This window comes from Podarcis liolepis (genome assembly GCF_965112155.1).
Source record: "Podarcis liolepis genome assembly, chromosome: 2".
Taxonomy (NCBI): domain Eukaryota; kingdom Metazoa; phylum Chordata; class Lepidosauria; order Squamata; family Lacertidae; genus Podarcis; species Podarcis liolepis.
This window is the reverse complement of record NC_139555.1, coordinates 24941210-24968846: the sequence shown is the minus strand read 5'-3', so window position 1 is coordinate 24968846 and position 27637 is coordinate 24941210. Positions and strand designations below refer to the sequence as shown.

The following is a 27637-nucleotide window of genomic DNA, read 5'->3' as shown; positions in this document are numbered from 1 at the left end:
GGAGAAAAGATTATTGGGAGTTTACACTGTCCATATTGTAGCAGTGGGTGAGGATTGGACAAAAATGGGAGAGATCTGGAGAAGTAATGTTTCAGGCATGGATTCCTGCCTTTCCCCCCACCCTCCAGGCTTCCGTTTAACTGTGTGTGGTGCCCAATGGTAGCAATGGAAGTTATTGTGCATTATCTCGGACCCCGAGAGACAGGGTATTTGCAAGAATTCTGAAAAGATACACATGATCGTAACCTTTTTAACTTTGCACAAACAGTAAACATACAGGGCTAATAACAAAGAGGTTTTTTATCATAGTTTCCAGAGTTGTTCTGTGATTTAAGTTCTCTAGACACATGCACAGAGTAGTGTCACTTACCTAGTTGTCTGAACGGTGTTGTCCCTGTCTGAGTCTTATATACTGCTGGTGGTGTGTCATGATTGCCTGCAAAATTTGTTGAATTCCTCTCCTTGTGTAGTGCAGAAGGCAGTAACGTTGAAGTGCCCATTTACTGCAGCAGGAATCTCTGAACTAATGCAACCTCTTTTGTTCTAATGTTACATCACAATCAGGATTAACATTTTAGTCAGAACAGGATTCCACTCCTTCTGTAGCATATTATGCCAGCACAGTCATGGCGCTGTGGTCTAAACCACTGAGCTTCTTGGGCTTGCCGATCGGAAGGTTGGTGGTTTGAATCCGTGCAGCGGGGTGAGCTCCTGTTGCTCAGTCCCAGCTCCTGCCAACCTAGCAGTTCAAAAGCACGCCAGTGCAAGTAGATGGGAAGCAGATGGGAAGTCAGGGCAGGACTATTAACATTGGTGTCGTGTGTGGGCAGTAGTCTGTTCCCATTGCCAGTCTATCTACAGCATTCTGCACAAGGGTGGCCCTACATAAAGCATGTTGTTTCTGATTTATCTGTGTTTCTCAGGACCAAACTGCATGTAACAGGGTTGCCACCCATCTACCTGTCTGCCATTTTTGTTCAGATGCCAAGTGCAGGGAGATGAGTGAAACTTGCCATCACCTTCACTGTGCTTTGTTTCATTAAGCAGTCTTCCTCTGGCTCATCTTTGATACTGGGACAATTGGGTAGAAGAATTGAGCTGGGTAGAATTGCTTGAAGCAATGGAATGTGGTGCTGGTGGGAGTTGGGGAGAACAGACTGTATTTCTTTTCATGTAGTCCTCTTTCCCACCATGACATGTGAATGTGCCTAAGACCCTTATGATTGCCCCATCTCGGTTATTTAGACCAATTTGTCCATTCCTATTTCAGTCCATGTGTCTTTTGCATGTATTCACTTATATGCCCATTCTGTCCCATTTCTGTACTAATTTACTTTAAAAAAAGTTTGCACAATTTGCATATAAATAAGTGTTATTGAATGTATTTTATCTCAAAATGTTAAAACTTTTTTGGGATAAGCGCTGTGTTGCAACATTCAGAGAAGTGATTAAAATAGCAATGTTCTGTTCCACACTTTAGTCCAGGAGTTTTGGATTAGGTCAATTCATATTGGAATTCGTAAAGTTCAGATTTCTCAAGCATACCTATGTTTAGTTTGGCCCAAAGTCTTCTGGCTCCTAACATTTAATGTATGGAAACATCTATTTATAGCAAGAAGAGAAGGTGACCTGTGGGTACTGATTTTGCACTTATTCCGAATTTATGAATATAGCATATGTATATGGACTGTATATTCAAGGGCCTTTAAAGTCAAATTCTGATCTGCTCTCTGTTCTGCACAATCTGCCCATTATTTACATGAAAGGTTTATATAGGCTGCATATTGTACAACCAGGCCTCTACTATAATGTGTATAGTCCATACATGTGGATGAAGTTTAGTGGAAAGACCGCTTCTGTGGGCTGGCATCTTTACCATCAGCCAGTCCCTGAATATCTGCAATTCCTTCTGCCCCTTGAGAATATGCTGCTTGGGTTGAGAACAATACCCTGCCCCTGGAAATAATAGCACATTGTTTATACGGATTTTAATTTTAAACTTCTTTGGGAACCAATCTTGGCCAGAAAATGGGATATAAATGTAGAGTTCTGCTCATGGGACATCTCATTCATAGAAGGGCATGGCAGGTGACTCAGAAGGCTGTCGTGGGAAGGGAGAATTGGGAAAGTTCCCTCCCATCCCACTTTCATGAGTAGCAGCTCCTGCAGCCCGTCTTTTCATAGAATCAAAGCAAAATACCTAATTGCTTAAACCTCATTAAATGTAAGAGCTGCACTGTGATTTGAATTGCGTCTTGGCCATTCACTGTCTTTCTGAACCTTGAATCTGAATTGAAAATGATCATTTTTGAAAAGCTGACCTATTTTTATTGCAAAAGAATCATTCCTTAAACACCACTTTATATTTTGCTAATGCGCTCCTTGCAACCTTAGATTTCCCACTCTGATTTCATAACCAATTTGGGAAATTTTGATGTTGCAGTTTGCCAAAGGAGATAGTACTCTTAGGAAGAAAATCCTCGGCCTGTTAGCCGGCTGATGTCTTTCATTAGCATATTATATTGTCTTTAGCAAATACTAAGTGATACAATAATTATGATGGTCACATATAAAAGTTGAGATTCTAGCAATTTTAATCAAGTCCTATTGTGCACTGAAAATACGCTTTCTATTTCTGTTTAGATTTCCTTTGCATTTTTGCTAACCTCTCTTTTCAAAAAAGTGAACTATGCTGGTTCAGCTCAGTTTTTCACAACTGTGGCTTTTGGTGCTGTGGGCCTGAGCATTGCCCTGTTGGAAGATTTTCCAAAGTCTTTTGTGTGGTCACTAAGCCCACTGTGTGAATGTCCCTTTTTAATTGGTGTTGTACAGGTTAGTAAAGTATTTGTTTGTTACTGTGGCATGCACCCATCACTGTGGTTCTAATATGAGATGTGATAATACTTTAAATCTTTCATCTTGGAATAAAGTATGTAATAGACCTAGAACTTGCTTTGAGCTTTTTATATATGTGTTTCTTGTTGTTTTCTAATTTGTTATTAAGTAGACATTTTAACCGATGAGAAAAATCAACTGTAATAAGTAACACATTTGTCAGAAGTTCAAAGAACACTGTGTGTTGCAGACTTTTTATGTTAAATTTTGCAGCTTCCTGTCAGAAATGTGTAGTTTTCAGGGTATCACAAGCAGTCTTTGGCTAGCATAGCAGGAGATCACCTTACGGTCTCTGCCTCTGCAGTCTCCCGTGCACCTCATACATTTTCTCTAGAGGCTCCCCCAACTCCCTGGAGCAGATTTTGAGGATGCAGGGTGGGGAAAAGGAAGGTAGAAGAAGAAGAGTTTGGATTTGATATCCCGCTTTATCACTACCCTAAGGAGTCTCAAAGCGGTTAACATTCTCCTTTCCCTTCCTCCCCAAAAACACTCTGTGAGGTGAGTGGGGCTGAGAGACTTCAGAGAAGTGTGACTGGCCCAAGGTCACCCAGCAGCTGCATGTGGAGGAGCGGAGACGCGAACCCGGTTCACCAGATTACGAGTCCACCACTCTTAACCACTACACCACACTGGCTCTGTAGTGGAATCCCGTTGTATGAGCAGAAGTCAGCTTTAAAGCCACTGAGTTTTTCTTCTGGATCAGATACTAATCCAAACTTTAGAAGAACACCTTCCCACTCCCATCCAGCAGCTATAATGGTAACAGTGAACTTATCTCCCCACTTCTTTTTCTCTTCCACTTTCCCTGGTGTCTGGAATGCTGCCACAATAGCATTCCATGTCTCTGAAACCCTGATGTTAGTTTGGGCATTTTGTAGTTGGAGGAAATTATGCTTCCTGGGGATCCAGGAAAGGGAAGATCTGGAAGAGAGGAGGCGGATAATGGTTGGGAGAGAGAGAGACAGGCACATTCAACCTTCCCTCCTGCTGCTGTGGCCACAACTGTCTTAAAGGTGGAGGAGAAAATAATGGCATCTCACTGCTCAACAGTCTTTGCTACCTTACCAACCATGAAATATAGAGGGGATCACAAGGGATCAGCAGTTAAGAATGAATTTAGGACTTGGGGGGATAGCTTGAATGTTCTCTGCTTTAGCTCATAGTTGTCTGCCCAAATGAGGAACTTGGCCCATCACCCCTACTTATGATGGCAACTTGATCATCATCATCAAGGTTTATATAGTGTTACATTATTTACCTTACTATTTTAGTAAACTAATGCTGTCACGTAGCTGCAATTTTTATATGTCTTTGCAGGTGATGCATCTGGAAGATTATGAAGAAGGAGCTATTTTCTCACATATAACTCATGGCCCTTATCCACTAATTATTGCTTATACGCTATTGACCCTTGATAGTATGCTTTACCTGCTCCTAGGGATTTATTTCGATCAAGTGATTCCAGGTATGTTAGAATCAAAGAAAAATACAAAAAAAAAAAAACCCTGAACAACATCAAGGGTTTGGTTACATATTAAGTATTGTGACGGATATTATGTGTGGTGAAATACTCATTTTAAGGGTATCATCATCCTTACCGAAATTGTGTCCATACTAGAAATTTTCATTCTCAACCTCTTTAAATTCATTCTAATCATTTGGGAAATATGTTGCAGAACCAAAATGCCTGGATATGTTATGATCTCTGGGCACTATCGAAATTGCCAGTTCATATACAATGTATGTGATTTACAATCCCCACTGGGATTAATGCAGACTGGAACCTGTTAATCATATACTCCAAACTACCCAGACTATTAGTTATATTTCATAATTCTGGTATATATGCTTCTGGTCTACTAATAAATAATAGTAAATCTCCCACATATCTGTCTGTGCTTAATAAAACCATCCTGATCTGAATGAACAACTATTATTATCACCACTGGCTGAACTCTATTTGACAAAATCACTTTTAGTATCTTCTGTGTTAATTAAAGAAATTTGCCTATAATTTGCATACAAGGTTTTCTATTCCTAAGTGTGGTACAAGTCATACATCTACACATCATAAATTGAAGTTGACTGGGTGCCTAAGCATTTTGATAAATACAGAAAAGCTTAGGGGTCAGAAAGTTTGAATGTGCCTTTTACCATTCTATGCTGTTGCTCTAATACTCCAGTAGGATTCAGAAATGGTCGTTAATCATGGGCATTTTAAATGCAAAACTTTTATATCCCAAACCTCCTTAGATTTGGAGCCAAGAAATAAATAGCACCTCAATATAAAATTAAAGCAGAATTTCAACTTGCACATAGTGTATATGTATGTCTGTGGCACCAGAGATGTATTTGTAATTCATGCTAAAAATTACATGCCAGTCTGTAGTACTGGAAGATTTCCTGGGTTACAAAATAAGGGCTATAGTTTGCACAAGTCTAAAAATTAGCAAACTATAAACAGAAAACTGTCCAAACCTGTAATTATACTGTGTAATCCATATGTTTACAGATTCTTTCTCATCTTTTTTTACCCCTCAGGGGAATATGGATTGCGGCGAAGCTTTTTCTTCTTCCTAAAGCCCTCATTTTGGGTAAAGAGAACAAGAAATTATAAGGAATTGTATGAAAGCAGCATTAATGGAAGCTTGGAATTCAATGAGATTGTTGAGCCTATATCTTCCGAATTCCAGGGAAGAGAAGCTATTAGGTATGACGGATGATGCTGAAGTTTAACCTGAACCTATTGTCAGTTACTAATTGTTTTTGCACTTAGAAGGAAACTGGCTGTGTTTGCATGAAACGATAAAGAACCTTGGCTTAATAAATAATTTTGTGTACAAGCAGCATGCACACACTTTCCGATTGCTGCAAGCAAATCAGCTCAGCCTGACATTTGAATGCAGGAGTGTTGTTCATTTCTCCCTAACAAGCAACTCTTGGTAGGCAGCCTTAAATCAAGGCTTGCTGTTGACTTTCAAATTCTGGTTCATTAGTGATAAACAAACCACACTCCTAGGTCACGTGAAGGGAAGAGGAAAGAGTTGAGTAATCCTCTGCATGTACATTATGGTTTATTAAGCCAGGGTCCTTGGCTTAACATTGCAAGCAAATATGGCTGCTGTGTGAAGTATGCATGCAGTGATAATTAATTTGTCAGTTTTATTATGCACACTCAAGAGGAGCAATGTGATAGTTTTCATATGCAAATATAGTTTGTCGTTGTCCTGTGAAGTGATACTTCTGTATTCCATATTGAGAAAAGACAGTGTTAATCAGTTTTGGTTCTATCAAAACATACATTGTAGACCAGCACCTGTGCAAGTGATCTGAAGCTCCATGTATTGCTTAAGATGCAAATGTTGCATGTTGCACGTACTAATATTTCTTTCCTGATAAGAGTCAACAAGGGAGTCACTGCATGTACAAATCTCTGTTGCATGTTGACTAGTCAGTTTGCAATTGAGGCAAGGAAGGTCGTTTTGCTATGCACTCAAAGTACTATGCCTTTGTGTAGGAACCAGCTTAGTTGCAATCAGAAGTGAGGCATATTCAATCCAAATAACCTTGGGTGCCATTTACCCATATTTTCCTTAGTTTGACAAGAAGCCAAATAGCAAAAAGTGGTATTTGTGGTTTAGAAATGTTCCATTTCATCTTTTTCACTGTATTCTGTGGTTCAGACTCCTCCTCATTGCATCCATTTCTCAAAATGTTTTATGAGAGATCAAAGTCTGGAAGAAATCATAGTCAAATTATATGTTCAGGAAAAGTATGTGGTACTTTTTTTCTGGGAAGGGGTTATTGCATAGTTTCCCAGGAGCATCGTACTACTTTTGAATATGAAAATCACCTTGCATTGTAAACGAAAACAGGAATATTCAAGCTAATATAAATATGTGGTACCTGCATATTCTTTGATTTTATCTTGCTTGGTAAATTTTTACCAAAGTTCTGTGTTTCTTTTTGGAAATAAATTTATCTTTTCTTCTTTCAGAATCAATAATGTCCAGAAATCATATATTAAAAAGGGTGAAACTGTGGAGGCCCTGAAAAGTAAGACTTCTTAGGTTTTTAGCTATGTGCCACAAGTGTGAGTCCTTGTTCGTTAAGTGTTGCCTGTTCGTTGTTTTCTGACAGTGACTATTTGCATGTCATGCTAAACCGTGGTTGAGCACAACATGCACTAGCAGAAATGAGTTTCAGCAAGACTTGGGCTTGCGCATTTCCTTCTTTTCTTCCCATATGCCTGGCAAGGTGAGTCCAGAAGATTTTGATTTTGCTTTACCGAAATCACATCTTAACCATGGTTTAGCATGGTGTGATCAAGGAGAAATAAGCTGCACCAAATCTTAGGATTGTGCACTCCTATTCAAACTGGGTTTCTTACTTCCAAACTGCTCTTGACCAAGCCAGTGGAGGAAAGGGGAGCACATGAGGCCAAGGCTCAATGCAAACATGGCCAATGGGAGCAATGGTATAGTATGTGGGTGAGTTTCTCTTAACTGACTACTCATCTGTAATCAGTAAATATCTCAATAAGGAAACATCAGTCAAAACAAACTTAATCTGTACACAACTGTGTGTTTGGCTTTATTAAATATTAAATGTTCTGTTAATGGTGGGGTTTTTCTTAAGAGTAATTGATAGTGTATGTAGCAGTGGCTAAATACTTCCTGAAGCTTGTAGCAATACTATATAATGCCATTAATTAATCCCCTTCCTTTTTCATTTCTTATTAGGTTTATCCTTTGACATTTATGAGGGTCAGATCACAGCATTACTTGGACATAGTGGAACAGGAAAAACAACATTAATGAACATTCTTTGTGGATTGTCCCCACCTTCTGATGGTAAATATGTGCCTACTTCTGTTCTCTTTGCATTTGTCTTAAAGAGCGTAAATGGAAGAAATCCCCTGGAAGCCTATTTTGTGGTTTTTGTTTTGAAATATGTAACCCTTGGGATGGGCTTAATGTAGGTTCTGACTCAAGACCCTACTCAGGAAACCTGGGACAGTTGAATGTTTGAATAGAAGCCTTCTCTCAACACACACACACACACACACACACACACATATGTGCAGGCAGTGCTGTTTATTCAAATAATAGTGGATCAACAAGAGATTAACAATGTAGGGAGCAATACAAAAATATATTTTAGTCTAGTTCATTCCACTGTCTCTCAGGGTCCATCTATGCCAAAGGAAGTTTGTGCCCTTAGGTCTTACTCATGGTCAGTTAAGGGATTCGGCCCATAGATGCAGAATTTGAGAGCATCACAATACTGTACAGTCATACCTTGGTTTTCGAATTTAATCCGTTCCGGGAGTTCATTCGACTCCTGGAACAGTTCAAAAACCAAGGTGCTGGACGTTCAGCTTCCAAAAATTGTTTGAAAACCGGAACAATCACTTCTGGTTTTCAATTGTTTGGGAGCCAAAACATTCAAGTTCAAAGGTGTCTGGCTTCTGAGGTTCCACTGTAATGAAATCCAGCTAGCAGGTCACAGCAGAGAGGCTGCAGTGCAGCGGCAGCTGAGGTGTGCTGCAGTAAAGAACTACAGCAGATGGTGGTCCCAAGGCTTCTGTGACTCCACAGCTGCAAACCAGTAGTAATGGTTTATTCAGCCAGTAAAGCTTAACAATTCCTCATTTCAAGCAGTGTGCAGGAGAACAGTTCAGCTCTCTTCCGAAAGATTCCCCCTCTCTCTCTGATCAGGTCTGTGATCCCTGCTTTCCAGAGGTTACTTTTTGGGCATCCAGCATCACTCTTATTGAGGGTAGCTAGCTGACAAGAAGGCACAAATGGTCTTCATTAACAAGTCATTCATTAACTAATTCCAACTTTTACAATAAAACATAGAGTGCCGCTCTAGCCAACATGCTGAGTTTGGACACTGTGTTTTCTCTGCACTTTCTGCTTCCAACTCTTTAGTGGCGTGCATTCTTTTCTCTACAGCTTTACAAATCAGTTCCAAGAGCTGTACTGTTTCTAATGTTTTCTGATTTGTGTGCGTGTTGATGGTAGTGCATAATTTTTTTTATCGCTTTTATTTTAAAATCAACTCTGCATGTTCAGCGATATTAGACACCTTGACTTTTGGGGGTGTTCTGCCTCAGGTTTGAGCTAGCTGCCTCTAGATATATGTTCTACGCTGGTAGCCATCACAGTGTTAACATTTCCGCTCTTGCTTTTCATGCATTAGGATTTGCATCGATTTATGGCTGTAGAGTTTCAGAAATAGATGAAATGCTAGATATAAGAAAGGTAATTGGAGTCTGCCAGCAGTCAGATATATATTTTGACGTATTAACCGTGGAAGAGAATTTATCAATAATAGCTTCGGTTAAAGGAATACCTCCCAATGATATGATACAAGAGGTGAGTGCAGGCTAATGACAATATTCCATTATGCTTTCATAAATATATTCCATTATGCTACCATAATGTCTGCAAGCCATCTTGAGCCTTAAGGATAGGGCATTTAACATGAAATACTTCTTGTCCTTGGTTTAAGGTCCAGAAAGTTTTACTCGATTTGGATATGCACCCCATTAAAGATAACCAAGCTAAAAAACTAAGTGGAGGACAGAAAAGAAAACTGTCAGTTGGATTTGCAGTTCTTGGAGATCCAAAGGTAAGCACCAGAAGGTCAAAACGGTTGATTGATGCAGCAATAATATGTAATTTCTTTACAAGAAATGTGTTTCTCTGCACTGCTTGTATGGTAAAGTAGTAGATATATAGAATCAGTTACATGGCATATTTATTATGCAGATTTGTGCACCCATTCTAGTAGTTGTTGAAACTAGAGATAGAAGCATCTGTCTGTCTTATAGTGGCATCTCACAAAGTTAAAGGAATCCAGAAGGATGCAGATTTCAGTGTGAACCACAGGTCTGGTCTGCAAATTGGTTAAGGGGTATCTGTCTTCAAATCCTAGTTTGTTGGGTAGCTATTCCAGCTCTAGTTGAAATGGATCAAGGTAGTCCCTTCCTGTTCAGTTCTGACAACGTGCTTGCCCATCTCTCAGTAACAACCATGCCAGAAATGTGGACAGGGCCACTGGGACAATCTAGCAAGAAATCTTTGAGCCAGATGCTTGCCTTGCTGGAGCTGTATTTCCAACTGTATGTCAAGTGTTGTTGTGGAATGGGGATGTTTTATCAGAGTTAACCACCTATATTTACCTGCGTGCATTTTTTTTTAACCTCTGTACTACTACATTTGATTGGTCATAATATGGCTTTGTGCATTTGCCATATAGTCCTCAACTTCCAGTTACCAACATTGAGGTTGTTGGTTTAAATTTCCTCATTGTTACTGATCAGAGCCAGTTTAGCAGCTGCATATGTATTTAAGTCATATTTAAGCTGCGTATTTATTTCAGGCAATCCTACATAACACGAGGCCTGGAGGCCTATTACATCCCCTCTCTTTGAGTGTTTGAAGCTTCCTAGGATAATTCCAAGCACAGTTGTTTGCAACTCTCTTCCCACTACTTTGTGAAAGCATCTTAGGCACTTTTATACATAACACCAGACGGTGTGGGCTAGGGCTTCTGATCGTCTTTTCCTACATCAACATGGCTATGCTGAAATGGCTTCCAGAATAACATAAGAAATGAGCTAACGATCCATTCACAGTCCATCAGAAGTGGTGATAGCACTGAAGAATGTCTATGCCACTACATCTACATTGCTCTTGGAATGGTGCCAACATTTCTCATCCAAATTTTTCCGCAGAGTTTTTGCAGTTCTTTACTAATGGAAAGGTTAATGAGAATAATGCCAGAATCTCTGATGTTGTTTGATTTGTACTTCTGGACTGTGTTTCTTTTGGTAGGAATGGATTTGTCGTAATTATTATAAGGGGTGGGTGTGGGCATGTGGGTATATGAGACTTCTCAGTTTGCAGGAGCTGAACAGGATGTGTTTCATGAAGCAGAGTGCTTTAAAAATTATTTTATTTTTAGTATATTCCCAAACTACTGGCAGGCAGACTGAGACCGTGAAATAAAAACTTACAATAACATGAGACAATGTGCTTGAGGAAACAGTAGGGTTGCCATATTTCAAAAAGTAATAATCCAGACACAAAAGTTGTTGAGCTTTTTTCTTGGGATCTTATCTGGTCAAACTGTTCACATATCTGATAGAAGTGATGATAATGATAAACGATATTATTGATAAGGGATAACTGTTACTTTCAAAATGAATAGCTAGTCCATTGTTTTCCATGGCCAATATTTAGGTATTACTCTTAGATGAACCAACCGCTGGCATGGATCCATGTTCACGGCAAACAGTTTGGAACCTCCTGAAAAATGGAAAATCCACTCGAGTGACTGTGTTCAGTACCCATTTCATGGAAGAAGCAGACATTGTTGCTGGCAAGTGCAATTTGGGGGTCTTTGTGTTAGTACCAGTTTGGTAATATGGCCAGCTTGTCGCTGTATGAACTGATATAACTGAAGGTACCTTCTGTTCTTGCTTCTAGATCGGAAAGCTGTGATTTCTCAAGGAATGCTGAAATGCCTTGGCTCCTCTCTGTTCCTTAAAACAAAATGGGGAATTGGCTACCGCTTGAGGTATCTGTAGTCTGAAAGTCTATTTCAATGTGTTCATTATTTTCCACTTTGCCTGAATTTTACAACTGATTTAAAAAACACCCAGTTTGGTTAGCTGGAAGTATAATAGCAATGAGTAAACCTGGTAAATATGAACACTAGTTGGTTCATACTGCCTTATTTTCTTTCTTAATTATCACTACAAAGCAACTGTCACAAGGTTATAAAAAAGCATTTGACAGAACAATTCTATGTCTATCCACTCAGAGTTCCCACTAAATTTAATACCACCTACTCCCAGGTAAGTGAGTACAGGATTGCATTCTGAATAAAATATTAAATAATAATTGGATCAAGCAGGCTTATACCTGCTAGAAATTTCAGTAACATCCACAAAGTACTGAATGGAAATATGATTGAGTGTATCAGGTAGAGTTGCCCCCAAACGCAATTTTTTTATTGACTTGCTTAATATCAGGCATGAAGAAACAGGGGGTCCAGTTTGGACTGCCAAGCCATTTCCCCCAAACATTGCCAACCTGTGCATCAGCTACTATCATTGGTGATGTCAGCAGGTTGGCTGGACCTTCTTGGAAAGCCATCTCTTCAGCCTCTGAAAAGGATCAGTGTACGGTGGGCCTTCCAAGAAGAAAAAAGAGTCTGCTACCTTTTTGCTGCTGGAGAGCAGCAGCAAAAGTGGGAGAGAGCAAATGCTGCAAAGAGCACTCAGTCTCCACTCTCCTATGCTCAGTCAGGAGCGTGGATATTAATTTAAAGCAGCCATTCTTTGCAGTAGTTTCCCTCCCCCTTTAAAGTTTGCTGGAGGAACTGCAGCAAGGAACACTGCAAGCAGAAGGGATTTTGACAATTGGGCTGGGCAACCCATTTGTCAATCACATTATGTCATAGGGAGATGTGATTGACAGCTAGATTGGCCCACCCATCTGTCAGAGTCAGCCTGCTGAAAAGAACTGGCCCTTAGAAACAAAAAAGGCCCACCTCTGGAATATATCGCAAATGTTTTTATGATTTATCTGTTAGAGTTTTAGATAATTTATGAGTAAAGGTAAAGTATTATGAATACTTATATGTAAATTTTGTTTTTCATTTGGGTTAAGAAAATAAAGTTTATATGTTAAATTGGTTTACAATATGTTATTTTTGTTACTTAAAAAACAAGCAGACCATAGAGTCCCACCTTGTAAATAATAATTAAACATTGTGTGTGTTTGTTTTTCCTTAGTATGCAAATAGACAGGTACTGTAACACAGAAGGCACAGCATTTTTGATCAAGCAGCATATCCCTGGAGCCAGTTTGTTAAAGCAGACTGAAGAGCAGCTTGTGTATGCCTTACCTTTTAACGACATGGACAAATTTTCAGGTACACCTCATCTCCCCTTTGAACACTAGTGAAAATTGGAGAGCAGATGAGGAAAATAATGAAATTCATGGAAAACTAAATTGAAATGGACTTCAAGAGAAATAACATAGGTTTTGGGCCTGTTATGCAAGGAAAAGAGATGGTATTTATTGTGAAAGGGGTCAAAACACCCCAAACTATGTTGTTTGGTTTGTGTTTTGCTTTTTGTAATCTTCCTTCCTTCCTTGGCAAGCTTTTAATAAAAATTATATAGTAGCAAGACAGTTCCCAGAAAACAACAAAAAACCCTCAATTTCAGACACATTTTTGACACTCTGATAAATGAAGGAAAACATTCACCTTTTGTTTCATGTGACTTTGAACTGTTACGCTATATGCAATCGTTAAACAATAGTGGCACCAAAGGCTTTTTTGTTGTTACACTCAACGGCAAACAGAAATAAGGCAACATGATTGCAAGAAATGTAATAGCTATAAAGCTCAGTGGGAGAGAATAAACTTTGCATGCAGAAATCTCTGGCACCAGCAGGTATGTCTGGGAAAGACTTGTGTCTGAAGCCCTGGAGACCCACTGTCATCGTAGACCAGCAGACAGACATAATACACCCATCCAGATACCTAATTTGGCACTCAAGGCAGGCTATTTTTCTCTAAACCACTCTCGCCTGTTCCACCCCTCATGCCATATATGATATGCAGTCATAGAATCGTAGTGTGTGTGGAGGGGTGTCATCTAATTCAATCCCCTACAGTGCAAGAGTCATAGCTTAAGGAATCCCTGACAGATGGCCATCCAACTTCTGTTAAAAAAATTCCAGTGAAGGAGAGTCCGCCCACCTCCGGAAGTAGTCAATTCTACTGTCAAACAGCCCTTGCCTTCAGAAAGTTATTCCTAATGTTTAGTCAAAGTCTCCTTGAACATCTTTGAGGGAAGGTAAAGATGCAACTCCCTGCTGAAATTGTTTGCAGGCACTTGCAAAGCCCAGTTTGTTTGCCTGCATGGTTTGATTACATCACAGTGATGTCAGGTGATTGACCCGTCAGCAATCCCATCCATCAGCAATGCATTCAATACCTGCTCTAGGTAGGGACTGATCAATGGTATAAGACAGCTTCCTATATTTCTATTTCCAAGCAGTAGCTCGGCAGCAGCGGCTGCTGTTGCTGTTGCTACTATTACCACATCTAATTCCTGCTTCTTCTTCTTCTAGCACTGTTTGCTGATCTAGACATGCATTCCCATTTGGGTGTTATTTCTTACGGCGTTTCCATGACTACCTTGGAGGATGTGTTCCTCAAGCTGGAAGTTGAAGCTGAAATTAACCACACAGGTGAGAATCAATGACAGTACTTCCTGTAGTACATTACAGAACAATGATTTGGTGGCGGGGGATAAATTCTAAGTTGCCTAACCTGTTACCCTCCTTAGATTTCAGTGCATTTAACTCGGAGCAAGCTGAAGATGAAATGGATGCAAAATCTATGGATGAGTTAGAGCAAAGCCTGCTAATGCTATCTGAGACAAAATCGTGTGTACTAAGCAATAAGTCTCTTTGGAAAAAACAGGTCTCTACTCTGGCAAAAGTTCATTTTCTTAATTTCAAACGTGACATCAAATCACTCACGGAAGTGTAAGCATCTTGGCTTTCTGTTTCTTAGTCCAAAATGTATGAGAGTCAGAAACGGAAATAGGTTAAAAGGTTAAAACAGACCGCAGCCCAGAGTAAAGACTGCATCTCAGATTGGCGCCTTGTGTTGCAGCACCTGATAGGGAAATAGTGAGTACAGCATGTGTGTGCATGGAGGAATTGCTATTGAGTCTCTTCGTTGCTTCCTATGCTGCACACATGTAAGCAGCACGCTGCATCATTGTGGAGAATGGAAGGTCTGTGTAGTTTTCCCTTATCTCCTAGTGCAAGTTAAATTTGGGACTCAAATAGCTGTTGTTGTTGTTGTTTAGTCCATGGACCCCATGGACCAGAGCACGCCAGGCACTCCTGTCTTCCACTGCCTCCCGCAGTTTGGTCAAACTCATGCTGGTAGTTTTGAGAACACTGTCCAACCATCTCGTCCTCTGTCGTCCCCTTCTCCTTGTGCCCTCCATCTTTCCCAAATAGCTCAAATTTTTCTCAAATAGCTAGCATCCAGAAAAGAGAGAGAGAGCGTACATATGTGCATGCATGCTTGAGAAACACAAGGGAGATGTATGCATGCCTCCTAATCCCTATAATGTTCTAGTGCGCCAAGGAGAAGCCTGGAGATAGTTGGGGCTTAAGTGTGTTCATTCAGCCTTATTATATTAGATTATTTCTGCCCCACCTCACCTTTGCCAGCAATATCTGTGCGAATACTTAATGCGCTTCAAGAGGGCAGCTTGCCACATCCTGAAAAAATGTTTGAAAAGAAGTTCCAGTGAGGAAGTGGTAAATTTCAATCTGTGCACATTATTTACAAGGATAGAGGTGTTTGAAAAGAAATTGCATCATCAAACATCACATTTGGCTGCAAGTTTTCTTACCTAAGGCTTACACATGAACTTCAGGAAACTTTTCCGTCTTATGTTTTAACTATCCAAAAGAGAAGGAGCCCACGGAAGGAAAATAAGTGATTGCATTCATGTCATGCTCCAAGAAGGACAGATTGCTATTGCTTGAGACTGGGGGCTCATCCACATTTACCTTTCCTCTCTTTCAAGGCATGATCTGTGCGTTAAAGCTGCAGGTCTGAGCACCGTTTTGGTTTTTAATCCTCTGGAGCTTTCCCCACGCAAACCTGCTCTTTAAAGCTCCATTGGAGCAAGCGTCAATGTGTGGAAAACTCAACTTGACATTGGCTCTGCTTGAGCACTAAATAATGGGTTTTCATGGGGAAAGCTCTAGGACAAAATAAAAAAATAAAACCCAAGCACAGACCTGTGCCTCGAAAGAGCAGGGAAAAGGTAAGTGTGGATAAGCCCTCTGACTATAATGCTAGTTTTTCAATAACACTCCCTGCCCCTTAACCTTTCTGAACTTTTTAAATACCACACAAGGTGCCTTAGATATCATACTCAAGGACTGCTGTCTCAGTGTAGCTGTTTACAGGCTTGTACTTTTAGTATGTGGATGAGTGAAATCATTATTTAATGACTTGTCATCCAGAGCAGGGATTGCAGCCAATTTTACCAGTGGATACAGTTTTAAGGGTATTCTTCCAGAGAATGCTTGAGCAGGTCAACCTGGTCCTGATCTAGCAAGGTCCTTTCCTTTGTTACTGCGAAAGAGTACATGCTTGTCATCCTCAAGTTATTTTGAATATGTGTTTTGTATTGAATAAACTTAAGACAGATTGGTGTTTCCAGTAAAACAATGCAAAATCACTTAGAGGTTTTACAAAAATTAAAAAGCATACAGATTGTGTTAAATTAAATAAAGAAATACTATGGATGATGGCTATTCAGTCTACCTCTGCTCTAAAGGTCACCATTCTTTACACTAATTTGTACCAGCTTTACGTGTACTTTTTTCTTCTTATTTCAGGTTTTTGCTATTAACAGTGTTCCTTGGTGTTGAGATTTATATGTTCAATATGTATCGGCAATACTTCAAATATGCAGTGGTTCCTGTTACGTTTTCTCCAGACTTATACTTTCTTAAACCAAATGAAACTCATCATAAATACAAAAGCAGTCTCCTTGTTCAGAACTTCACTGGTAAGTTACTTTTCAATTTATTTGCTTTTATTCATTTCACCATCTGGCATTTCATTATTTTATTTTATTTTTACTGTATGACATACAGTAGGAATAAATTAAAAGTGTAATTAAGTTTAACAGCAATCAGTGTAATGAATGGTTAGCTTGAAGACAGGTAGAAAAATCAGCCCTCTGGCAAGTCTGGTTTGATTCCTCCACCCCATTCAATCACAAATTGAATTTAAAGATATGTTTCTAGAATTGTATCTGGCCAACTTCATGGAACAGACTTTAAATAGTTTGATATTTTACCAAAAAGCTGAAAGCTTTACAGCAGCATCAGTTAGTGGGCAGGGTATAAATATTTTAAAATAGATCAATAAAATAAGCAACATTATTTCATAATTATAGTGATTACATGACAGCACAGTTCGTGTGTGTGTGTGTGTGTGTGTGTGTGTGAGAGAGAGAGAGAGAGAGAGAGAGAGATAATAGATACACATATTGTCAGTGCTTCAAGAGTATTGATCTCCTTCATGCACAAAGCAGACCCACTCAAATAATTAACTTTCATTTATTTCAATGTGTTGGGTCTGAGTATGACTTAATTGGAATTCACCCTAAAACTCTAAGGGTATTTTGATGTTTATACGGGACTTCTGGAGAACATGAGCCTTCTTGTTTGCTGCAATACCAGTGCTAACTCTAAATGTTCAATAATATGTATCTTTGGCATAGCAGGGAATGGGGAAACTCTTTGCATGCAAGGAATCTTTGTGCCAGTGAGACTAACCTTTCAACTTTCTTTATTGTCTCAACCTAGGATCAGACATTGATGACATCATCAGCTCTCTTATACACCAGAATGTACACACAGAAATATTCAATGGCAGTGATTATGTATCAGTTGCTCCCCACAATGGAGCATTAAATGTATCTCATGCAGGCAAGGTGAGAAGAAATGCAGGTTAAATATATTGGGTCTATGTGGGCATTGGTTCTGTTTGCTGGCAGGGAGTTGGGGTGCAAAATGATTTTTTCCCCCAAGTGGGATAGGGAAGGCTTTGAAATTTGAAGAGGGAACTCGACTTAGAAACAGGGCGGTAGGTCTTTTTCCTTTTTCCTCACTGTCAGCCTTGGTGGCAGCAGCAGTGGCAAGATCAAAGCTTCACAGAGTTTTCTTTAATAGCTCACATGTCATTTCCTTTCTCCCAGACTGCCCTGGTGTTGTTCCAGCAGCACATAAAGTGCTAGGGGGAAGGAACGGTGGCACTAGAGGTTTGTCGCTGATTATGCTCTTCTTCTTGTTGTTGTTTTCAGAACTACATCTTTACAGCTGCTTTTAACTGCACCATGAAACACTCTTTACCAGTTATGATGAATATCATTAGCAATCTGTATCTGCACAATTTAAATGTCACAGAAAACATCCATGTCTGGAGTAGTTCATTCTTCCAAGTGAGTAAATGCAAAGTCCAAAAAAAGTTCTTGTAAAACGAAGTTGCATTCCAATTTGTGACAAGTTGGCCTTTGTGTACATTGGATTGCATGACTTGTGACCTCCAAAACCAAACACGTCTTAATTGCCATGTGTTGTGGTTTCCCAGGTATTCCCTGTTTTGCAGCCCTAGTCAGGCTGCAAAACAGATTTATTTATTAGTATTAGTTTTCAAGCTTTTATTGTACTGTCTTTCAAAAGAATTAAAAATGCAAAAACCTTTAAACTAAATATAGCAAAAGCAGACTGATTTATCAAACCACGGTTAGACACCCCCCCAAAAAAAACCGCTTAAAATTATATTTCACCTTGGGTTTTTTCCCCTTTGTAGTCTAATATTGCAATCTGTTATTTTGCAGAAAATTACTGACAGAGGTTTCATAATGGTGCTGGTTGTTCAAGCTTTGACAGTAGGAGTCACAATAACTGGATTGCCATCATATTTTTCCATGGACAATGCAGAAAACCACAGGGTAACTTTGTATTAGAACATACTTTTTTTTAAAAAAAGCAATGTGAAATGTCCTATACATTGGTTCAACACAGTGATTCCTCAGACCAAATTCCTCAGAGGGAAAATCAGGAGTCACCATAGTTATTCCCTTGCCACCTATTTGGCATCATAACTTATTTTAACTGATTTCATACATTGTAGTGAATCAATTCAGGGCAGATATGGTTGTACGTAAAAGTGTTCAAATAGAATAAGGAAATAGCAGCAATATTTATAACTCCTCTGTTCAATCGCGCGGCTTGCAATTCGGCGCTTCTGCGCAGATGCGACTGCCAAAACCCGGAAGTAACCAGTTCCAGTACTTCCGGGTTTTGGCAGCCCGTAACCTGAAAAAACAAAACCTGAAGCGTCTGTAACCAGAGATATGACTGTAGTAGTGTTCAGCTAATTGATACCATGCTGTCATAACTTGGGCTGGTTGTCATGCTGCATTCTAAAGAGCTTATTTATTGGGTTTGATTAGCAGGATATTCTGGTTCATATTCATTGCCACACTAGGACTCAGGTGGAAATTGCAGATCATTCTAGTGAACTTTCATTTTACCAATCATCAAGAGTCATTTTGCTTTTTCTTCCTCAAACTACGCATTTGCTACTACCACCCAAAATGTCCCATTATTCAGTCTCAGGGGGAAAAACCACACCTGCTCTCTTAATTTTAATGATGCAACTATGTTTCGTTTCTTTTTCTTTTCCATGTGTCTTGTTTTTCTTTTTTTGCTCCATGTATGCCTGTGTTGACCAAACCTTAAGTTCAGAGAGTAAACACAAATTTTAAAACTTCCAGCCAAACTTTCATATATTCTCTGCAGATGCTTACATAACTGCTTGTTTCACTACTTACAAAGAAATTGGCATAAAAGTAATTATTTAGATGGAAGTGATCCAAAAGCCTGTATCTTCCTTACACACTATGTTTCTTGTAGTATAACACAACTCCCGATATATTGTGGTGTTGTACACTGTTGAGAAGTCTTCTGCTAGCTTGCCCACAAAAAATTAACAAACGTTTTCTCCTTTCACAAATGGCTTTTTGGATCCCAACCTCTGGCTCTCTGAAAACCACAGCTATAGTAACTACGGTTGCAACTTCTTTATTCATTACATTTACTTGGGAGTAAACCACATGGAATTATATGGGATTAACTTCAGAGTAGACATCAGTGTCTAAATGGGAGTATATATTTTGGCTAAATGCTGCTTATCTTTAAAAAAAAAAAATCTAATTGCATTTGACCTCAATATTCCTAACTAGGACTGTGCAGGCAATGGCCTATTGATCCCATGTTGTGCTGCCAGCCATATAGGATGAATAATAATAAATATTGCTTCTTAATTCCAATGTCTCTGGGTGGGAGGCTGCAGGCATTACCTTTATTTGTTGCTTTAATATTATCTTCAGTGACTGATCTTGGGCTAGGTACTCACTGTTGTGCCCCACTGTAAAACAGGACTAATGTCCTCTAGAATCTAGATGATATAAATGAAATATAGTGCATATATATGTGTGTGTGTGTGTGTTATTGCATTTGATTTGCCTTGTAGCCTGTGGCTTGCCTCCCTGCTTTTGCCAGCTGGAGCCATCTCCTTGCATGCATATTAGTTCCTGCTTTCTCCTTGTGGCACGTTTGACTCAGGATTGTGTTGGCCCTGCTATTGTCTGCCAAACCACACTGCTGAGCTGCTGGACTCCGCCCCTAGCCCTACCCACTCCTGTACAGGAATGTCCCTATTTTCACCCATGAAATTTCGGGAGGTAAGTACTCCCTGGTTTGCAGGACTCTCTGCCATTGCTGTACTTTTCTTTGAGCTGCTCCCTAGTTAATTTTCTTAATAGGATATGTTCTTCCTCCATCTTGGTTCATTTATCAGTTAGGGGTGTTTGAGGTGTCTTGTATCAATTAAATTAGAAGGACTCTTGATGTATGTTCCCAATGCTTTTCTTCTAGAAAACCGTATCTTCCAGCCCTACAGATAAGCTGGTGGCTGAAGGCTCAATCACACTTCCATTTGTCCACCACTTTCCTCCAGGAAAACCCACAGTTTAGCACCGAATCAGAACAAATAGCGATCTGCAGAAAATCTGGTTGCTGTTTGATCTGATTTAGTGCTGAAGAGTGGGTTTTCCTGGGGAAAGTGGCAAACCAAAGCCAAAGCTACTAAGACCCATATCTATAAAGTACAATAAGTGTGGGTGAGCCCATAGAATGTTTTGTACTGTGTTTTTTTTTTAAAATAGTTCATTCCAGATCATATTATCAAAAGCAAAAGTACAATTGCTGGATTTCCTGCCATTCCCCATATTTGACCTAGATTTTCATTTATTTTTTGCACCTTTGCAGATCAAAGCCTATACTCAACTTAAGTTATCAGGTCTTTATCCATCTGCATACTGGTGTGGGCAAGCACTGGTTGACATTCTTTTATATTACATTATTCTCCTCCTGATGGTCGGAATCTTGTTCATAGTTCACCATGGAATTATTTTTTCCCCTGAAGAGGCTCTTGCTGTGGTAAGTTTTGTTTTCTTCCAGATACTTTTATCCGTTCCTTGCTCCCCTTATTGGCGTCACCTCAACAACAGAAATCCAGTAGGATTCAGAAAAGATTTCCCGATGGCAGGAAGGAATTGTGTTGCCATGGAAAACCCCACTGGACCTGTTGAAGGTGCGGGCAGGAATTACTAAACTACTGCTGGCAGGAATACCTGGAACCTTGGAAGGGAAGAATAGGGCCAGTGATAGAGCCACTGGATCAAAAATCAGTCTGTTTCCCTTGGAGGAACCGATCCAGGACTCTTTGCTGCACCATCCACAAAGAATAAAAATTAACTGCCCAGGTAGGCAGGAGCTGGCAGAACTGCGGATGTGATGGCAAATCTGCCATTCTTCAGCCCTAGTAAAGATTCTTCCCCACGGCACCATTTTATTTTATTTATTACAAAAGCAGAATAACACTGTATTCAACTTGGAGGTTCCCAAAGCATCTTACAGAGTACAGCAAGCCACAAGCCACATAATTACTAAAATCAACAGAGCGGCAAAGTGAACATAAAGCAGAAATTGCCTGCGTAATGGCATTGCCTGCCATTTTACATGCTGCACTCACTGAAGTGTATTTCACACATCCTGCAATAAATAATGAGAGCCAGTGTGGTGTAGTGGTTAAGAGCGGTAGTCATGTAATCTGGGGAACCGGGTTCGCGTCTCCGCTCCTCCACATGCAGCTGCTGGGTGACCTTGGGCCAGTCACACTTCTCTGAAGTCTCTCAGCCCCACTCACCTCACAGAGTGTTTGTTGTGGGGGAGGAAGGGAAAGGAGAATGTTAGCCGCTTTGAGACTCCTGAAGGGGAGTGAAAGGCGGGATATCAAATCCAAACTCTAATAATGTCGTATACTTATGTTTTTCTGCTCTACTTTTAACCCAAAGAACCATCAACCTTTTGGCTTTTAAATTGGCATAGGAGCAGGTGGTAACACTGTAAATGAGTACAGCACACTGCAGGTAGTGAAAAACTTTCAACAATGTGCAATAATTAAGGGAGCCTTTGTATTTCCTTTTGTGTTTTTGTATTAAAAATATGACCCCTGATTTCATTTGTAAAACATTGCAGGGTAATAATATTAATAATAATAATAATAATAATAATAATAATAATAATAATAATTAATAAATAATTTATTTATACCCCGCCCATCTGGCTGGGTTTCCCCAGCCGCTCTGGGCAGCTTCCAACAAAACACTAAAATACAATAACCTATTAAACATTAAAAGCTTTCCTAAACAGGGCTGCCTTCAGATGTCTTCTAAAAGTTTGGAAAGGTGACAGATTGTATTCTGTGTTCTTAATCATTTTGTTGTGTTTTCATGTTATGCATAACTCAAATTTAATTTCCTCCCTGCAGGTTTTGTGCCTTATTGGCTATGTTCCATCGGTAATTCTGTTTCATTATGTTGTCTCTTTCACCTTCAAAACAATACAAAACACCAAAGAATTTTGGTCATTAATTTTTTCAACAGTAAGTAAAAGTGCAGTACTTGATACATCTTTCCTAGTTAATGCAATTTAGTATTTTGATTGACTGTTACATTTAAGAAATAATTATATGTCTTTTTTTCTCATTTGGGTTGTAGCTCAGTCCTGCAAGTGCATAGTTTGCTGTACAGCATGTGCATGCAGCATGAAACCAAACTTTGCAGGATTAATTATTTGTCTCTTAGGCACTATTTGCTGTTCCTTTTATTCTGGATATTACTTTTTGCTTTCTTAGCAAAAGCAATCTATACAGCTGGTTTTTCAGTAGCCCACATGCAAATGAATGCTACAACATTTTTTAAAGATGGATAAAAAGAAATCAAATGGTGCTCTAATTTTATTGTAATTATCTTTATTTCTTTTCCCTTTTCAGGTAGCCTTGATTTGTGTTATTGTTATTGATGTAGCTTTTATTCAGTCGTACGCAATAGCAATTATAATTCACACGTGCTTTTCTATCTTCATCCCAATATATCCTCTTATTGGGTGCCTCATTTCTCTAACAGAGGTAAGTTTGCAGTGAACTAAAACAGTGATAAATTTTGTCTGTAGTTTCAAAAGTCTGGTGTGCAGGAGGCAATACATTTGATTAAAATTTCATTCCACATCACTCACTACATGACTTAAGACTAGTTATGGGCAACCATAGCTGGGCTCAGGAAACTGAACTATTTTGAAAGTTGGAAAATAGGTTGTTGTTATTTCTTTTTTAAATAAATTTTTATTCAATACAAGTTAAAATACATGCATATTCACAACAAAAGAAAATACAAAAGAGAAAAACAAATACATCTATCCAAGGAAAAGGAATTAAAGAATATTTTGTCTCTTTTCATATTTACAGTTATTTATACCTCTATAAAATGCTATTCATTAGGAGGAAGAATATCTATGATTAAAATGATGATACTCCCCAAAATTCTATTTTTATTCCAAACGATTCCAATTGTAATAGGAACTTTTTTGTTAGCCATATTGCGTCGATTCGTCCCCCAGATTTTTTTGCCTCTGAGTAATGGGTTATATCTTTAACACTTGGGTTTTTTGTTCTCCAGGCATCATATAAATTAAAATTCTCAATTAAATGGAAAAAGGAGAGTGGTAATCTACCTGAACTTGACGTTTTCTCTCTTTGCGTTCTGTCCATTTCTATCAATGTTACTCCATTAAAATCTCCCATAATTACTATATTTTCATCCACATAATCCCATAATCTCTCTTCCAATTTTCTAAAAAATTCATCCTTTTTGTTATTCGGAGCATATATTCCCACCACTATGATTTTTCCTTCTTTTGTTTGTATTTCTACCCCAAGTACTCTACCTTCATCATCTTGGAATAACATTTGGGATTTCAACATTGTATTTACATAGATGACCACTCCTCTTTTTCTTTCCATTCCAGATGCTATGTATTCCTGTCCTAGTCTCGTATTTTTTAACACCCTTACATGAGTTTTGGGTATATGTGTTTCTTGTATACATATGACATCCCATTTTTTCTTCTTTAATATACATTCTAATCGTTTCTCCGAAATTTACTGCTTAATCCATTAATATTCCATGAAATACATTTCAGTCTCATAATCCTTTATTTGTTTAAAATACTCACAACTTTACTGTTATTATGTAGTTATAGTCCGGATTATGCTATTGTCCTAAGGTCACGTTGAAAAGGAAATAAAAGTTTTGGTCTTGTCCTTGCTTCACTCTACCAGTTTTTTTCCTCCCAGTACTTCCTCCAGAAGATTTTTGTATCTTCTACTGATCTGAAGGATCTCCTCCTGTCTTTATATGTAAATGACAGTCCCTCTGGAAATTCCCATTTGAACCTTATTTTGTTTTTCTTTAGTGTTGATGTCATGAATCTATAATTGTCTCTCTGCCTCAACAGGCGTGTTGGGATTTTTCTCATAAATTCTACCTGCCTCCCTTCTATACAGAGTGGATCTGTCCTGCCTTCTTGTTATTTCTTGCAAACAACAACTGTTCATATATAGCATTTGATATAGCAATCTGATTTTAGGGGTATTCCAATAAAAGGGTAATACAGATTGAAATCCACTTTGTGTTGGGATTCAGTGTGTGTGTGTGTGTGTGTGTGTGTGTGTGTGTGTCCTTCCATCCAGCCCTGTTGGCCTCCATCTGTATTGGAATTACTTAAGCTATTTTCTTATTTTGGTGGACGGGGGGGTGCAATAGTTTGGTTTGTCAAACACAATTCTGAATCAAACCAGCTAGTGTATACCCTCTGCTAGTCAGCAGTAGACTGGTCTTTACAATACCATGGAATATGAGAGGTGCCATATTTACTCAAATGTAATGCACACCATTTCTGGCCAAATTGCACTGTGAAAATTAGGGTGCGCGTTAGATTTGATGGCATATTTCCATTCACTAGCAAATGCTTTTTTGGTTTCAAGGTTTTGAAATTTGAGGTGCACCTTAGATTCGATTGTGCATTAGATTTGCCTAAATACGGTATTAGATGGCAGTACAAGATAGATGTTCTCATTAGTGACCCCTGACTTTGGAATGCCCTCCCCTCTCAGATGCAAGTTGTGCCAGCACTGATGGAGTTTCAACACCAGCCTATTCATTCAAGCATTGTACCAAGTGTTGAGTTTCAGCTTTTCGATCTAGTTATGTTATGTTAACTAGTTATCTAGTTATTGCTTTTATTTAAGTTGTATTTAAATGAAATCTATTCTTTTTCTTGTATTTTGATGCTCTCTTTGAAACAAGGAAAAGCAGGTTTGTTTGTTGTAAAAATGTATGCTTTTTGATGAGCTTCCTGCAAAAATCAGTCTGTGGAAGAAATAATTCAGATAAATTGTTTCAAAAAGCATTGTAAAACCATTTGAAAGCATTTTCTAAATGTTAATATTATATAAATGAACTCAGAATGACTTGTAGAAATATGAGGGGGGAAATATTGAAATAAGCATTTTCTGTATTGTTAGGTAGCAGAGAAGCTTGGTCGAAATATGGAAAGAAATACAGAAAGGCTATTGGTTTCAACAATAGCGGTAGGCACCATATTTTCCCTTAAGAATTTAAGAGATGGGTTGTCTGGATACACTTTTACATGTAATGATAAGGTGTTATTGTTTTTATTTTATTTCATAAAATGTATATATTACTTGCATGTAAAAAACCTCAAAGCGGTTTACAAAAAGGTGTGGGGCAGGTGAGCATGGTTTGGAGAAAGCTGCCTCTTGTGTCATATTTGATCCCCTAGCCGGTCAAGTTTGATCCATGGGCCAAATGTTTTCCATCACTGATCTATGGGGAAGACATGGCCATAATCATGGTCATTAGAGTTATTTTGCTAAAACATAGAAGCAAGTGTATGCTGGTGCAACTAGTCTTGCTTCTAACACTAGGTGAAGATCAGCCATTTTTGATGTACTCTTCCTGACCCTCCCACCACTGTGGCATATAAATGATATTGAAGGATGTATAGCACAAGTTGGGTTGAGGCGTCCTACTAATTGCTTAAATAAATACCCGTATTTTTCGCTCTATAAGACGCATCCGACCATAAGATGCACCTAGTTTTTAGAGGAGGAAAACAAGAAAAACAAGGGGGGAAAAAGATTCGGAATCAAATGTTGTTGAGCAGGCTTTGCGCGGCTATCGCTGAAGCCAGAACAGCAAGAGGGATCACTGCGCAGCAATCCCTCTTGCTGTTCTGGCTTCTGGGATAGCTGCGCAGCCTGCATTCGCTCCATAAGGCGCACACACATTTCCCCTTACTTTTTAGGAGGGGAAAAAGGGTGTCTTATAAAGCGAAAAATATGGTAAATAGTTGTGGAGACAACCGACAGATTGTTGCAGAAAGGGAAATGTAATGAAGGTCTTAAGATGCTCCATCACTCTAATTGTATTGTATTGTATATTGCTTTGTGATGCCTCACGTGAAGTGTGATACATAAAGTAAATAAATAATAATATTTTATTTATACTTCAAAGAGTTCAAGGCGGCGTACACACTTCCTCCCTCCCCCCCTTTATCCTCTCAACAACCCTGTGAGGTAGTTTAGGTTGAGAAGAAATGACTGGCCCAAGGGTGAGCTTCATGGCCAAGTGGAGATTTGAACCCGGGTCTCCCAGGTCCTAGTCCCGCACTCTAACCACTACACCACACTGGCTCTATCTTACCTTGTTTTGTGGGAAGAGAGTGGAGCAATGTGCCAAGAGGGGGGATGCATCTAGGGTCCTTTGCAAAGGAGAAAATCCATTTTATTTAATGTGCTTCTTCCTTTCTTCTCTTTTAGCCCTACTTGCAATGTGTCATTTGGCTCTTCCTTCTACGCTATCTTGAGGTGAAATGTGGAGGCAAATCAATGAGAAATGACCCATTTTTCAGGTTGGTATGCCTCTATTTACGGTACTGAAATTACTACACCAAGCCAGTGTTAGTCAGTAGTGAACTGCAACAAAGTATACACGTTAAAAGTCTCTTGGTCCATGGAGAAGTGACCACTTGCTGATGTTTAGGGCTTAAGGGAGGGCTGGAGTTATTACTTAGATAGGCAATACTTTTAGGGACGTTAGTGAAGCAATTGGAGTCCAAGAGATTGCCCTGGGATCCTTGCAGTGCCACAGTTTTTTCTGTTCATGATCTAAGAGTTCTGCCCTTGACATCCTTTCTGACACTACTTTATTAGGCAAACTAAAATATCACAGAATAGTGTGTATGCTTTCCTAGTTAGTGGATCAGACAAATATATTGTAGCCATCAGCACCAGAGAGTTTATTTGAACTTTCTCCCAAGTCAAACACTTCAATATGCTTTAGAATGAGAAGGAAAACAAAGCCTTCACACAGCTTCTCGGAACACCCACCCATCGTCCAACCATTTCTTTAGCTGACTGAATATGTGATGATTCTTGCATGAAAGAGCATTCTTCTTATTGCTGCACATAAGAAACTGAATCAGGGATAAATGGGATATTATCAGCGATTGTAGCGTGAATGCTGCCACCTTCTCATTCACCCAATCACTCTTTGATCTAGCAAAATATCTCACTTGTCTATTTTAGGTGTTTTTCTAGCCAATTC

The 27637-nt window shown here is 39.1% G+C and overlaps 2 protein-coding genes across 13 annotated transcripts in view; one reads left to right on the top strand and one right to left on the bottom strand.

Moving 5' to 3' along the window:
• Positions 1 to 27637, bottom strand: part of LOC310700384 (ABC-type organic anion transporter ABCA8-like) — a 317713-nt gene that overhangs the window by 212002 nt on the left and 78074 nt on the right. The gene's annotated exons all lie outside the window — the stretch shown is intronic.
• LOC310700383 (cholesterol transporter ABCA5-like) overlaps positions 1 to 27637 on the top strand; it is a 50629-nt gene that overhangs the window by 14307 nt on the left and 8685 nt on the right. For 11 of the 12 annotated variants that reach the window (XM_083489824.1, XM_083489819.1, XM_083489826.1 and 8 more), the window contains 21 exons: positions 2644 to 2832; positions 4213 to 4360; positions 5437 to 5605; positions 6893 to 6951; positions 7638 to 7748; positions 9103 to 9278; positions 9415 to 9534; positions 11151 to 11289; positions 11397 to 11487; positions 12710 to 12849; positions 14061 to 14180; positions 14279 to 14480; positions 16368 to 16540; positions 17346 to 17473; positions 17843 to 17980; positions 18380 to 18493; positions 20877 to 21047; positions 22441 to 22554; positions 22945 to 23079; positions 25534 to 25599; positions 26851 to 26942. In XM_083489824.1, the coding sequence (XP_083345950.1) occupies positions 2644 to 2832; positions 4213 to 4360; positions 5437 to 5605; positions 6893 to 6951; positions 7638 to 7748; positions 9103 to 9278; positions 9415 to 9534; positions 11151 to 11289; positions 11397 to 11487; positions 12710 to 12849; positions 14061 to 14180; positions 14279 to 14480; positions 16368 to 16540; positions 17346 to 17473; positions 17843 to 17980; positions 18380 to 18493; positions 20877 to 21047; positions 22441 to 22554; positions 22945 to 23079; positions 25534 to 25599; positions 26851 to 26942 (2795 nt within the window). The remainder of the gene's footprint in view (positions 1 to 2643; positions 2833 to 4212; positions 4361 to 5436; positions 5606 to 6892; positions 6952 to 7637; positions 7749 to 9102; positions 9279 to 9414; positions 9535 to 11150; positions 11290 to 11396; positions 11488 to 12709; positions 12850 to 14060; positions 14181 to 14278; positions 14481 to 16367; positions 16541 to 17345; positions 17474 to 17842; positions 17981 to 18379; positions 18494 to 20876; positions 21048 to 22440; positions 22555 to 22944; positions 23080 to 25533; positions 25600 to 26850; positions 26943 to 27637) is intronic. The other variant, XM_083489820.1, reaches the window with a different exon arrangement.